Source organism: Macaca mulatta, chromosome 10 (genome assembly GCF_049350105.2).
Source record: "Macaca mulatta isolate MMU2019108-1 chromosome 10, T2T-MMU8v2.0, whole genome shotgun sequence".
Taxonomy (NCBI): domain Eukaryota; kingdom Metazoa; phylum Chordata; class Mammalia; order Primates; family Cercopithecidae; genus Macaca; species Macaca mulatta.
In genome coordinates this window covers 11,376,623-11,390,972 of record NC_133415.1, presented here as the reverse complement: position 1 = coordinate 11,390,972, position 14,350 = coordinate 11,376,623, and the positions used below count along the sequence as shown (strand labels likewise).

General features: G+C 42.6%; 1 protein-coding gene and 2 long non-coding RNA genes across 33 annotated transcripts in view; 2 read left to right on the top strand and 1 right to left on the bottom strand.

Moving 5' to 3' along the window:
* Window positions 1-14,350, top strand: part of TNRC6B (trinucleotide repeat containing adaptor 6B) — a 296,478-nt gene that overhangs the window by 99,565 nt on the left and 182,563 nt on the right. For 24 of the 31 annotated variants that reach the window (XM_077949599.1, XM_077949593.1, XM_077949587.1 and 21 more), the window contains one exon: window positions 12,641-12,708. In XM_077949599.1, the coding sequence (XP_077805725.1) occupies window positions 12,641-12,708 (68 nt within the window). The remainder of the gene's footprint in view (window positions 1-12,640; window positions 12,709-14,350) is intronic. The other 7 variants (XM_077949595.1, XM_077949583.1, XM_077949569.1 and 4 more) reach the window with 1 other exon arrangement.
* LOC144331703 (uncharacterized) lies at window positions 16-1,599 on the bottom strand. Its single transcript, XR_013399072.1, has 3 exons — window positions 1,045-1,599; window positions 320-910; window positions 16-187 (listed from the first exon to the last, which is right to left on the bottom strand). It is a non-coding gene; the product is annotated as an uncharacterized LOC144331703 (long non-coding RNA).
* LOC144331694 (uncharacterized) lies at window positions 3,093-6,313 on the top strand. Its single transcript, XR_013399063.1, has 2 exons — window positions 3,093-4,920; window positions 6,222-6,313. It is a non-coding gene; the product is annotated as an uncharacterized LOC144331694 (long non-coding RNA).

Genomic DNA, 14,350 nt, shown 5'->3' with positions numbered 1-14,350 from the left:
AAAAAACATTTGCAATACATCTTTTTTTTTTTTTTTTTTTTTTTTTGGAGACGGAGTCTCGCTCTGTCGCCCAGGCTGGAGTACAGTGGCACGATCTCAGCTCACTGCAACCTCCACCTCCTGGGATCACTTTATTCTCCTGCCTCAGCCTCCAAGTAGCTGAGACTACACGTACCTGCCACCACGCCTGGCTAATTTTTTGTATTTTTAGTAGAGACAGGGTTTCACTGTGTTACCGGATGGTCTCGATCTCCTGACCTCGTGATCCTCCCGCCTCGGCCTCCCAAAGTGCTGGGATTACAGGCGTGAGCCACCGCGCCTGGCCTGCAATGCATCTTTCTAATAAAAGTCTCATATCCAGAGTATGTAAAGAATTACCAAAAATCAGAAACGGTCAAACAACAAAAATGGGCAAAAGACTAGGCATTTCACAAAATAAGACATCCAGATGATTTTGAAAACACAGATGTTCAACATTATTCATGAGCAAAATGCAAATTAAAACTATAATGTAAGGCCGTTATACACTCACCAAAATGGCTACAGTTCAAAAGACTAATAATACCAGGTGTTGCCAAGAATGTGGAGCAACTGGAACTTTTAGACATTGTTGGAAGGAGTGTAAAATGATACAACCACTTAAAGAACTGTTTCATAAGCTTCTAAATAAAGTTAAATGAACTTCCACCCTAGAAGGCAAACATTCTCTTAGGTGTATACTCCATAGAAATGACTGCATAGATTTGCAAAAACACATTATATGAAAATGCTCATGGCAGCTTTATAGCAGCTCCAAACTGGAAATAGCCAGCTGTCTATCTAATGAATAAACAAATTATAGTTTGTCAGTGCAATGGAACACTACTGAGTTTAAAAATTGGATCTCTTGGCTGGGCGCGGTGGCTCACGCCTGTAATCCCAGCACTTTGGGAGGCCCAGCTGGGTGGATCACGAAGTCGGGAGATTGAGACCATCCTGGCTAACACGGTGAAACCCCGTCTGTACTAAAAATACAAAAAATTAGCTGGGTGTGGTGGCAGGCGCCTGTAGTCCCAGCTTCTCGGGAAGCTGAGGCAGGAGAATGACATGAACCCAGAAGGCAGAGCTTGCAGTGAGCCGACATTGTGCCACTGCACTCCAGCGACAGCGAGACTCTGTCTCAAAAAAAAAAAAAAAAAAAAAAAAAAGAACTCTTGATCAGTATAACAACATGGATAAGTCTCAGAAACATTATACCGAGTGAAAAAAACGAGTGAAAAAAGTGAAAATATAAAAGTGGTACATACTATGAGATCCCAGTGATATATATAAAGCTTACGAACATGTCAACCCCATTTATAGTAATAGGGGGATCTTCAAGGGAAGGGACATGTAGCAGTTTTCTGGGGAGATGGAAATTTTCTGTCTCAATCTATATGTTGCTTGAAGGTACAACCATATCTAAAATTAATCATTAAGGCTAGGCTCAGTAGCTCATGCCTGTAATCCCAGCACTTTGGGAGGCCAAGATTGGAGGATCACTTCAGCCCAGGAGTTTCAGACCAGCCTGGGCAGAGAGACCCTATCTATCTCTACAAAAAAAAAAAAAAAAAAAAAAAATTTTTTTTTTTTTAATTATCTGGGTGTACTGGCACAGGCCTGTGGTCCCAGCTATTTGGGAGGCTAAGGTGGGAGAATCACTTGAATCCAGGATGTCAAGGCTTCAGTGAGTCACAATTGTGCCATTGCACTCCAGCCTGGGTGATAGAGTGAGACACTGTCTCAAAAGTAGAGAGAAAATGAGAGAAAAATAAAATTCACTGAGCTCTACACTTAAAGTGTGTGTATTTTTCTGCTTGTGAATTATACTTAAATTAAAAAAAAAAATTAGGAGCTTCCACCTATCTCCTTAGTCTGTTGAGACCATGTTAAATATTCTTTTATCCATTATATCAGCTGACTTCTCAGCTTTCAAAAAATATATACATTTTCTTTTTAACTACAGTACCTGCAATAGAGGGAGTGGTTGGAAACACTTATAAAATGGATAGGATTTAGCAATTTATTTGATGTTGAGGAAAGAGAAAATGATAAATCGGCCGGCCTTGGTGGCTTACGCCTGTAATTCCAGCATTTTGGGAGGCTAAGGCAGGCGGATCACAAGGTCAAGAGATCGAGACCATCCTGGTCAACATGGTGAAACCCCGTCTCTACTAAAAATGCAAAAATTAGCTGGGTGTGGTGACGGACATCTGTAATCCCAGCTACTCAGGAGGCTGAGGCAGGAGAATCACTTGAACCCAGGAGGTGGAGGTTGCAGTGAGTCAAGATCACACCACTATAGTCCAGCTTGGTGACAGAGCGAGACTCCGTCTCAAAACAAAACAAAACAAAAACGTGTTTGGGAGTGAATAGGATGCGTTCTGTATGGAACACAGAGTTTGAAATGCTGGCATATTATCTGTGTGGCAATGTCATTCGACCTGATGAAACTGTGGGGCTAGAAACATGATAGGTTAGGGCTGGAAACAGAATTGGGATCACTCAAATTTAATAGTGGAAACTGTGAGATTACATGAAATTGCTGTGGCAGAATGAGAGGAAAGAGGTCCAAGCACAGAACCTAGGGAAATAAATGCTTAGGGAGTAGTAGGAGAAAGGAGAAAGGGAAACAGATATCAGACAGTCATCACATCCTGGTCAAACAACTTTGTTGTGCCAGGCTTCTGGTGAATAAGACATTCGAAGTCTCTGCCTCAAGAAGTTTGCATTTGTGGCTGGGGAGAGAGACAATAAGACACATGAACAAATAAGCCTTTCAGGTAGTGATATGTGTGATGCTGGGGAGTGACCGTGGAAGTATTTCAGCTGGGCTGGTAGGGAAGATCACCCTGGATCAAAGAGATGGCCCTGGAGCTGATGGCTGAATGATGTGAAGGAAGCTTTCATGTAATAATATGTGAGAAATGCTGTTTTTTTTTGTTTTTTTTTTTTGAGATGGAATTTCTTTCTTGTTGCCCAGGCTGGAGACCAATGGCATGATCTTGGCTCACTACAACCTCTGCCTCCTCTGCCTCCCGGATTCAAGGATTCTCCTACCTCAGCCTCCCAAGTAGCTGGGATTACAGGCATGTGCCACCACGCCTGGCTGCTCTTGGGCTTTTTTTTTTTTTCTTTTTTTTTTGAGGCAGAGTCTCGCTCTGTCACCCAGGCTGGAGTGCAGTGGCGCAATCTCAGCTCACTGCAACCTCCTCCCACTAGCAGTTCTCCTACCTCAGCCTCTTGAGTAGCTGGGATTACAGGTGCCCGCCACCATGCCCGGCTAATTTTTTTTGTTTTTGGAGTAGAAACAGGGTTTCGCCATGTTGGCCAGGCCGGTCTTGAACTCCTGACCTCGTGTAATCCGCCTGCCTTGGCCTCCTGAAGTGCTGGGATTACAGGCATAAGCCACTGTGCCCAAACAAGAAACGCTTTCTAAGTCAAAGGAATAAATCCAAAGACCCTAAGATTGGGTGAGAGAGAGGAAAAGAAATGACAGAAGATGGTCCAGTACAAGGCAGAGATTTTCAAAAAGGGTGGAGATGGCTACTGTGTTAAATATTACTGAGAGGTATTCACAGTAACCAAAAGGTGGAGGTGATCCGAGTGTCCATGGAAGGGTGAATGGATAAACAAAGTGTAGTGTATATATATACAATGGAATATTATTTAGCCTTACAAAGGGAAGGAAACTCTGACACATGCTACAACACAGATGAATATTGAAGACATATGCTAAGTGAAACAAACCAGTCACAAAAAGACAAATACCATATAACTCTACTTCTGTAAGGCACCTGGAGGAGTCAGATTCATAGAGACAGAAAGTGGAATGGTGCTTCTTAGGGACTGGGGGGAGCAGGGACTGGGGAGTTACTGTGTAAGGGGTACAGAGTTTCAGATGGGAAAGATGGAAAAATTGTGGAGATGGATGGTAGTGATGGTTCCACAGTATCTCTGTTTATGCTGCTGTAACAAAATACCACAGACTAGGTACTTGATAAAGAACAGAAATGTATTTGCTGGTAGTTCTGGAGGCCACGAATAACAAGATCAAGGCACCAGCAGATTTGTAGTCAGGGGAGGCCCCAATCCCCGCTTGTAAGAGGGAGGAATACTGCGTCCCCACATGGCAAAAAGTGGAAGGGCAGAAAGTGACAGTGTCCCTGACAAGCCCTTTTATAACAGCATGAATTCACGTGGGCAGCACTCTCATGACCTAAACACCTTCCAGGCCCCACCTCCCAACACTATTGCACTGGGGATTAAGTTTTCAACACAAATTTTGGGAGACATATTCAGACCATAGCAAAGACAGGCACAAAACACCACGTATTGTATGACTCCATTTATATGGGAGAAGTCAAAATAGGCAAATCTGTAGAGACAGAAGGTGGATTCGTGGTTGTCTGGGCCTCAGAAGGAGGATGAAAGGGAGGCAAAATGGAGAGTGTTGTTAGGTAAGCAGTTTCTTTTGGGATGATGAACATGTTCTAAGATTGGATTGTGGTAGTGGTTGCACAATTCTGTAAATATAATAGAAGCCACTGAATTGTGTACTTTAAACAGGTGAACTTTATGGCATATAGGTTATATCTCAATAAAACTATTTTTAAAATGGCTGAAAGACTTGCTGACACTACCAGAGAATAGATAGCAAAGGAGCTCGTAGGAACATGTTCAACATCAGTGCAGTTAAAACCACGATGAGAATGGCTAAAATTAAAAAGTCCACACAAAGTGCTGGTATTGATGAGACATGGGACAACTGAAACTCTCACACACTGCTGGAAGGAAGGTAAAATGTTACAACCACATTGGAAAACAGTTTTTTTTTGTTGATTTTTTTTGTTTTTTTTTTTGAGATGGAGTCTCGCTCTGTTGCCAGGCTGTAGTGCAGTGGTGCAATCCCGACTCACTGCAACCTCTGCCTGCCAGGTTCAAGCAATTCTCCTGCCTCAGCCTCCTGAGTAGCTGGGATTACAGGCACCCGCCACCACGCCCAGCTAATTTTTGTATTTTTAGTAGAGACAGGGTTTCACCATGTTGGCCAGGATGGTCTCGATCTCTTGACCTTGTGATTCTCCTGCCTTGGCCTCCCAAAGTGCTGGGATTACAGGCGTGAGCCACTGCACCAGGCCAGAAAACAGTTTCTTAAAAAGTTAAAACACATAACTACCATGTGATCTAACTGTTCTACTCTGTTATGAGTTGAATTATGTCTGCTCCCCCTACCCCCCAAATTCATATATTGAAATACTAACCCCCAGAACCTTAGAATGTGGTCTTATTTGGGGATAGGACTTTGATAGAGGTAATTAAGTCAAATGAGGTTATTAGGGGTAGGCCCTAATTCAGTATGACTGGTGTTCGTATTTAAAGGGGGGAATTTTGGACATAGAAATAAACAAATAGGGAAAATACCATGTGAAACTGAAGACAGCCATCTGTAAGCCAAGGAGAGAGGACTGGAACAGATCCTTCCCTCACAGCTCTCAGAGGGAACCAGCCCTGCCAATGCCTTGATTTTGGACTTCTAGCCTCCAGAACAGTGAGATAAAAAATTTCTGTTTGTTAAGCCACCAGATTTGAAATACTTCATTACAGCAGCCCTAGCAAACTAATACACCCTCCTAGGTATTTCCTCAATAAAAAAGAATGCATATGTGAGTGTTCATAGCAGCTTTATTTGCAGTAGCAAAAACAGAAACAACTCGAACACCTGTCAAATTGTGATATATTCTCAACAATGGAATACTACTCAGCTGTGAAAGGAAAATGAACTATTGACACTTGAAACCACACGGATGAATTTCAGAATAATTATGCTAAGTAAAAGAAGCCAGACAGAAAAAGAGTACATACTGTTTGATTCCGCTTGTGGAAGCTCCAGAAAATGCAACTGCATCTATAGTGATAGAAAGTTCATCAGTGGTTGCCTAGGCAGGGGGCACAGGAGAGAAAGCTTAAAGAGGGATGACTGGGTACGGTGGCTCACACCTGTAATCCCAGCACTTTGGGAGGCTGAGGCGGGCGAATCACGAGGTCAGGAGTTTGAGACCAGCCTGGCCAATATGGTGAAACCTTGTCTCTACTAAAAATACAAAAAAAAAAAAAAAAAAAGTTAGGTGTGGTGGCATGCACCTATAATCCAAGCTACTCAGGAGGCTGAGGCAGGAGAATCTCTTGAACCCAGGAGGCAGAGGTTGCAGTGAGCCGAGATTGCACCACTGTACTCCAGCCTAGGCTACAGAGTGAGACACCGTCTCCCCACCCCAAAAAAAAAAAAATTAAAGAGGGACATGATGAAACTTTGAGGGTGGTATGTTCATTGTCTTGATTGTGGTGATGGTTTCATGTGTATGTATGTGTCAAAACTTACCAGACTGTACTTTTTTTTAAAGAGACAGGGTCTCACTTTGTCACCCAGGCTGAAGTACAGTGGTGCCCTCATAGCTTACTGCAGCCTTGAACTCTTAGGCTTAAGCCATCCTCCTGCCTTGGCCTCCCAAAGTGTTGGAATTACAGGCGTGAACTACTGCACCTGGTATAAAATAATATTTTTTTAAAAATGAAAGCCAACAAAAAATTGAAAATAGTTTCGGTGGAGTGGAAAAAGTAGAGTCAAAAAAGGTTTTAGAATAAGTCTCGACATGGTAGATGAAACCAGGTGAATGTCTTCTCCTCCCTTCTAAAGTGCTACTAGAATTATTTTTACAAAATGATTTCAGCAAGCATAAATCCACCAGAAAACAAAGTGAATAGAAGAAGAGATGAAGAGGATAAGAGATGCCCAACAAAGTTTTGGATGCTAGGAAGCTTTTGGAGTAACACTAGAACAGCAGGATGGGTTGAAGAGGCAATGAGAAGCGAGGCCCCAGATATGCTTTCCTCATATCCACAGACCGATACCTTCTCCTACGTGGCAGAAGACAGGAAAGGCTGAACCTCAGGAAACCTGAGGGTGGGTGTGAGGTACCTCATGAAAAACAGAACTTACATAAAAGGCTACACGCTGACATGTGGGACTTTACCAGCTCTTCCCAAATTCAGTCCCAGAACACTGAAAGCCTGGCTTATATCTGTCAGGCTGAAGATAGAAGGGTGTCTTTTTGGGGTAATTAAATAACCCAAGGAGGGGGAAATAGATGAGGATATATAACTGTAGGCATCTGAAGGTCCCAAGGAAATGGGCAGGTCCCTTCCTGATCACCCTCCAGAAAGCTAATCCCTGGATAAGGAACCTCTCCCTTACCTCTCCCCTCGTACACACACACTCCCAAAATCAAGCTCTTTAGGGTCTTGCTCTTAAATATCAGTGGATAGACAAGGATGATCAGACATTTGATAAAAATCTATGAATGAAAGATGGTGACCAAAGACAAAAGAGGAATTTGGAGGAAACAGATAATGTAGGGAGCAGAAGAGAACTGAAATAGGCTGGGTGTGGTGGCTCACGCCTGTAATCCCAGCTACTCAGGAGGCTGAGGCATGAGAATGGCTTGAACCAGAGAGGTGGAGGTTGCAGTGAGCCAAGATCACATCACTGCACTCCAACTTGAGCAACAGAGTGAGACTCTGTCTCAAAAATAAATAGGCCAGGCGTGGTGGCTCACGCCTGTAATCCTAGCACTTTGGGAGGCCGAGGCGGGCAGATCACTTGAGGTCAGGAGTTCGAGACCAGCCTGGCCAACATGGTGAAACCCTGCCTCTACCAAAAATGTGCGCCTGTAATCCCAGCTACTCGGGAAGCTGAAGCAGGGAGAATCTCTTGAAGCAGAGAGGCAGAGGTTGCAGTGGGCTAAGATCGTGCCACTGCACTCCAGCCTGTGCAATAGTGAGACTCCATCTCAAAAAAAAAAAAAAAAAAAAAAAGAAGAAAAGAAAACTAACTCTCTAGAATATCCTCAGAGATGAGAGAAGATATTGTTATAATGGAACAAGAACAGGAGACTGGAAAAAGGAATATTCAAAGAACGAGGAAGAGCTCTTAAAAATTCAATTAAAATAAGAGAAGTTGTACATATATTAGGAGTTTTAGAAAATAAAGTTGAGAGAACCTCCCAGAAATTAAAATAAAAAAATCAAAGACACAAAAATGGAGAAAGAAAGAAAGAAAGAAAGAAAGAAAGAAGAAAATCAATCTCAGAGATTCATTCAAAGACAAAAATGGAGGAGAAAGAGAAAGAAAGAAAGAGAAAGAAAGAAAGAAAAAGAAAGAGAGAGAAAAGAATCTCTGAGATTCAATACTGAATAACAGGAATTCCAGAAGGAGAGAACAGAAGTTGGAAGGGAGGAAATGTCAAATAAATAAGTAGAGAAAATGTCCCAAACCTGAAAAACAAGAGATTCTAGATTGTAAGTACTTACCTAGCACCAGTTCCATAAATAAAAAACCTTGCTTAGTGATTTGCATTTTTAAAAACTAAGGATAAACAGAAGATCCTAAAAGAGTTTTTTGTTTTTGTTTTTTTTCTTTCTTACCGCTATAAAAATAAGGATCGAAGTTTCCAGAGAAGACACATCCAATACATTAGGACTTAGAATGATTCTGAGCTTCTGCGTAGCAGCTGTGGGAGCTAGAAGACAACGGAGCATCACCCTCAAAATTTTGGATGGAAAAGTTTACTGACTTCAAGGTTTTTGTTTGTTTGTTTTTGTTTTTGTGATGGAGTCTTGCTCTGTTGTCAGGCTGGAGTGCAGTGGCGCCATCTCAGCTCACTGCAAGCTCCACCTCCCGGGTTCACGCCATTCTCCTGCCTTAGTCTAGCTCAGCGTAGCTCGGACTACAGGTGCCAGCCACCACACCTGGCTAATTTTTTTGTATTTTTGGTAGAGATGGGGTTTCACCATGTTGGCCAGGATGGTCTCCATCTCCTGACCTCGTGATCCGCCCACCTCGGCCTCCCAAAGTGCTGGGATTACAGGCGTGAGCCATCGCGCCTGGCCACACCTGGTTAATTTTTGTATTTAGTAGAGATAGGGTTTCACCATGTTGGCCAGGGTGACCTTGATCTCCTGATCTTGTGATCCACCTGCCTCTGCCTCCCAAACTGCTGGGATTACAGGCGTGAGCCACCATGCCTGGCCTCAACATTTTTTTTTTTTTGAGACGGCGTCTTGCTGTGTCGCCCAAGGAAATTTAATTTCGTCCACCACGTCCAGCTAATTTTTGTATTTTTAGTAGAGACGGAGTTTCACCATGTTGGCCATGATGGTCTTGATCTCCTGACCTCATGATCCGCCTGCCTCGGCCTCCCAAAGTGCTGGGATTACAGGTGTGAGCCACCATGCCTGGCCAACAAAACTGCTTTTTGAAGTAGCTATACCAGTTTTCCCTCCCACTAGGAGTGGAGAAGAGTTGCCATTGCTGCATACCCTTGTCAGCACTTGCTGAGGCTGGATCTCAGCTCACTGCAAGCTCCGCCTCCCGGGTTTATGCCATTCTCCTGCCTCAGCCTCCCGAGTAGCTGGGACTACAGGCTCCCACCACCTCGCCCGGGTATTTTTTTGTATTTTTTAGTAGAGACTGGGTTTCACCGTGTTAGCCAGGATGGTCTCGATCTCCTGACCTCGTGATCCGCCTGTCTCGGCCTCCCAAAGTGCTGGGATTACAGGCTTGAGCCACCGCGCCCGGCCTTGGCCTCAACTTTTATATTTAATTGAGATTTGGGTTAAAAAAAAAAAGTTTTTATGACTGGGTGTAGTGGCTCACGCCTATAATCCCAGCACTTTGGGAGGCTGAGGCAGATGGATCGCCTGAGGTCAGGAGTTGGAGACCAGCCTGGCCAACGTGGTGGAACCCTGTCTGTACTAAAAATACGAAAAAGTAGCCAGGTGTAGTGGCACACACCTGTAGTCCCAACTACTCGGGAGGCTGAGACAGGAGAACCGCTTGAACCCAGGAAGGGGAGGCCGCAATGAGCCGAGATCACACCACTTCTCTCCAGCCTGGGCAACAGAACGAGAATCCATCTCAAAAAAAAAAAAAAAAACCATAAAAATAAATACGTTTTTATATGTCAGTTATATCTGTATAAAACAAGAACATTTCAGTCATTCAAAGTCTCAGAAAAAATTCACCTTCTATATACCTTTTATCAGGAAATCACTGGAATATATACTCCACCTCAATCAGTGAGTAAACCGTAAGGGACAGAGGATCTGGGAAACAGATGCTCCAGCCTAGGAGAAAGAGGAGGGCATTCGAGAGATGAAGAGGAGACATCCCTGGCGAGATGTCAGCGATTCAGTGGCCTAGAGAGCAATCAATCCAGTTCGGAGCTGGAGAAACCCCTGAGGATGTTTCCAAGGCGGATTGAAACTGACAGATTACCTGAAGTGTTTGAACTGATTAAGAGGAGATTTACAGTTATGTTGGAGAGTTTGAGGATGAATTAATGAAAAATACATAACAAATACTAAGCTAGAAAAAAAAAGGAAAAAGAATAAGAAGAGGAAGTGGTAATTATTAGTTCCAGGGAAACCAAAATAATACAAGAAAGGAAATTTAATTATAGCATTCCATATGATTCAGCTGTATATATTTACTACATAATAGCACTGTTAGCACTGAATATTGAGTTGAACAAAAACGGTAACTTACATTGTGAGGAAGGGAGGATGGAGGCTTATGTTGTGAGGGTGGGGCAGGGGTGGAAAGTGCTGTTTTTGTTTGTCAGCCTGTAGTATTAATGTTATTTGACTTTTTAAATGTATATGTATTTAATATAAATTTTAATTTTAAATTAGTAATTTAAATTATAATTTATCAAAGAAAGGGAATAATTCCATATATGAAATTATATTAGTGATTTGATATTAAGAAATTATTGGCTTTCTTTTTTTTTTTTTTAAGACTTAGAGTCTCACTGTGTTGCCTAGACTGGAGGGCAGTGGTTATTCACAGGTGTGATCATAGAGCACTACAGTCTCAAACTCCTAGGCTCTATTGATTCTCCTGCCTCTAACCCCCAAAGTAACTGGGACTTACAGGGTCATGCCATAACCCTCAGCCTTTTCTTTTTATCTTTAAATATAAAAGCATGGGCCGGGCGCGTTGGCTCACGCCTGTAATCCCAGCACTTTGGGAGGCCAAGGTGGGTGGATCACGAGGTCAGGAGATGGAGACCATCCTGGCCAACATGGTGAAACTCAGTCTCTACTAAAAAAAATACAAAAATTAGCTGGGCATGGTGATGGGTGCCTGAAATCCCAGCTACCTGGGAGGCTGAGGCAGGAGAATCATTTGAACCTGGGAGGCGGAGGTTGCAGTGAGCCGAGATCGTGCCATTGCACTCCAGCCTGGGTGACAGGGCGAGACTCCATCTCAAAAATAAATAAATAAATAATAAAATAAAAGCATGTATATACATATGTATGCCTATATACACATATATATGGTTAAAAATATATATTTTCTGTTTCAGTTTGCTCTAAAATATGTATATATTTGGACTTGATATTTATAGAATCATATTATATATGTATTCTTTTGTGATTTGCTTCCTTCACTTGATTACCTTTTTGTAACTCACCCAGATTGAAGTGTGTAGCTGTAGTTCGTTCGTTTTCATGCAATGTAGTATTCTGTTTTCTGAAAACACCATAGCCTATCTGTCTGTTACACTGTTGACAGATGTTTATTCTTGTATTTTTTTTTTCTGTTAAAAGTAATTCTACTATAAATATTTTTGTATATATGCAAAATTTTCTCTAGGGTATATACCTATAAGTGCAGTTACTAATGTGTACAGTAAATGCATCTTCAAATGTAATAGATAATGGCAACCTTTTTTTTCTTTTTGGAGACAGAGTCTTGCTCTGTCACCCAGGGCCCAGGCTGGAGTGCAGTGGTGTGATCTCAGCTCACTGCCACCTCTGCCTTCCAGTTTCAAGCAGTTCTCTTGCCTCAGCCTCCTGAGTAGCTGGGACTACAGGTGCATGCCACCACGTCCAGCTAATTTTTGTATTTTTAGTAGAGACGGAGTTTCACCATGTTGGCCATGACGGTCTCGATCTCCTGACCTCATGATCCATCTGCCTCGGCCTCCCAAAGTGCTGGGATTACAGGTGTGAGCCACCATGCCTGGCCAACAAAACTGCTTTTTGAAGTAGCTATACCAGTTTTCCCTCCCACTAGGAGTGGAGAAGAGTTGCCATTGCTGCATACCCTTGTCAGCACTTGGCATTGCCTGACTTTAATTTTAGCCAACCTGGTGGTTGTGAAATAGTTTTAATTTGCATTTTCTTGACTGACATGAGATTGAATATCTTTTCATATGTTTAGGAACTGTTTATGTGTTCTCTTCAGTGAAATTCCTACTTGGTTATTTGCAGATTTTTCTAGTAGGTGTTCTTTGTCTCATTGATTCATCACTGTTCTTTTATATTCTGGGTGCTAATCCTTTGTCAGAGTTATATGTTTTGCTGATGAACATGTTTCCTTTTTTCTGCAAATCTAATCACTCAAGGAGAAGTTTGAAAACCATTGGCCCAGGCTTCTGTTCTGTGCACCGCAGTGAAATGGCCCTGTGGTTTTGCACAGGGCAGGTGTGGGTTCTTGGAGTGAGTTGCATTGTAGTTACTGACTGCTGCTGACCTGTGGTGCTTGCCTTTGCAGGTGGAACAGGAGGATTTTGTAATGGAAGGGCATGGCAAGACTCCACCTCCTGGTGAAGAAAGCAAACAGTGAGTCACAGTTTATTTAAAAAGAGTCCTATTACAGATCCTCGGAAACACTTTGGTTCAACATGCTGATAGTGTATTTGTCGGAGATGTATACGTTGGAGACACTGGGGAACTCACCAGTTGCTTTGGTGGCTGTTAATGCATTGCTTCTATTTATAGACCAACTAACTGGAAGGACAAGAAAGTTAGCTTTATAGTTTTTTCTGCACTCTCCTAATCAAAATTTATGTTATGTTGTAGCAAAGGCTTTAAGGCTCAGTATGTTCCAAATTGAACTAATTCTGTTTCGTTGACTTCCAAAGAAAGTATAAAACGGTACATCTGGCCGGGCGCGGTGGCTCAAGCTTGTAATCCCAGCACTTTGGGAGGCCGAGACGGGCGGAACACGAGGTCAGGAGATCGAGACCAACCTGGCTAACACAGTGAAACCCCGTCTCTACTAAAAAATACAAAAAAATAGCCGGGCGAGGTGGCGGGCGCCTGTAGTCCCAGCTACTCGGGAGGCTGAGGCAGGAGAATGGCGCAAACCCGGGAGGCGGAGCTTGCAGTGAGCTGAGATCCAGCCACTGCACTCCAGCCTGGGTGACAGAGCCAGACTCCGTCTCAAAAAAAAAAAAAAACAAAAAAACAAAAAAACAAAAAACGGTACATCTTTTTCTCAGCATGTCTTTATGAAGTGAACTAAATTAATAGAACATTTCCCTGCAATCTAAGTGTGAATTTATTTGAACAGTACTTCCTGAAATTCTATTCCATTTGGTTATTTACACTGCTGATCTTTGTTTAAATAACAAATTGTTTCCCTAAAGGAACAGGAATTATAAATAATATAGCTTAGCCAACATTCTAAATAATTCAGAATCTCTCCCCTAACTCCTTAAGGGGTGATTGGTTTGTTGTTGGTTTTTTTTTTTGTTTGTTTTGTTTTTTTTTTTTTTGAGACAGAGTCTCACTCTGTCACCCAGGCTGGAGTGCAGTGGTGCAGTCTCGGCTCACTGCAACCTCCGCCTCCCGGGTTCAAGCAATTCTCCTTCCTCGGCCTCCTGAATAGCTGGGACTTCAGTTGCCTGCCACCACACCTGGCTAATCTTCCTATTTTTAGTAGAGATGGGGTTTCACCATGTTAGTCAGGCTGGTCTTGAACTCCTGACCTCAGGTGATCTGCCTGCCTCGGCCTCCCAGAGTGCTGGGATTACAGGCGTGAGCCGTTGCGCCTGGCCGGGGTGATCGGTTTTAAACCTGAAGTTGGGAGGCTGTTGGGTAGCTTTTTGATAGCAGTGAGTGAATTTTTTTCCTCTCTCCATCATAGAATGTGAAAAATTGTGTTGCAGAGCAGACTGGTTTTTCATATGCCCTTTTAAAGGAAAACCAGTTAAGACTGCTTAAAAGTACTGACATAACTACTATTTTTTATTCAGACATTAGTCTCCTAAATTGGATGGGCCAGTGATTCATGGAATTTACCAAAAATCTATAGAGAGAAACTCCTCTCACTCATATTTTTTTTTCCTAGAAAATAGTTTAATTTTGGTCTGTCTTAAGAAAATTATGTCTTTGAAACCCTTAGGAATAAATTATGCAGAATGGACTATGCTGCCACGAGGCCAGATTCATTAAAGGAAAATGGCTTGTCTTGTATTTG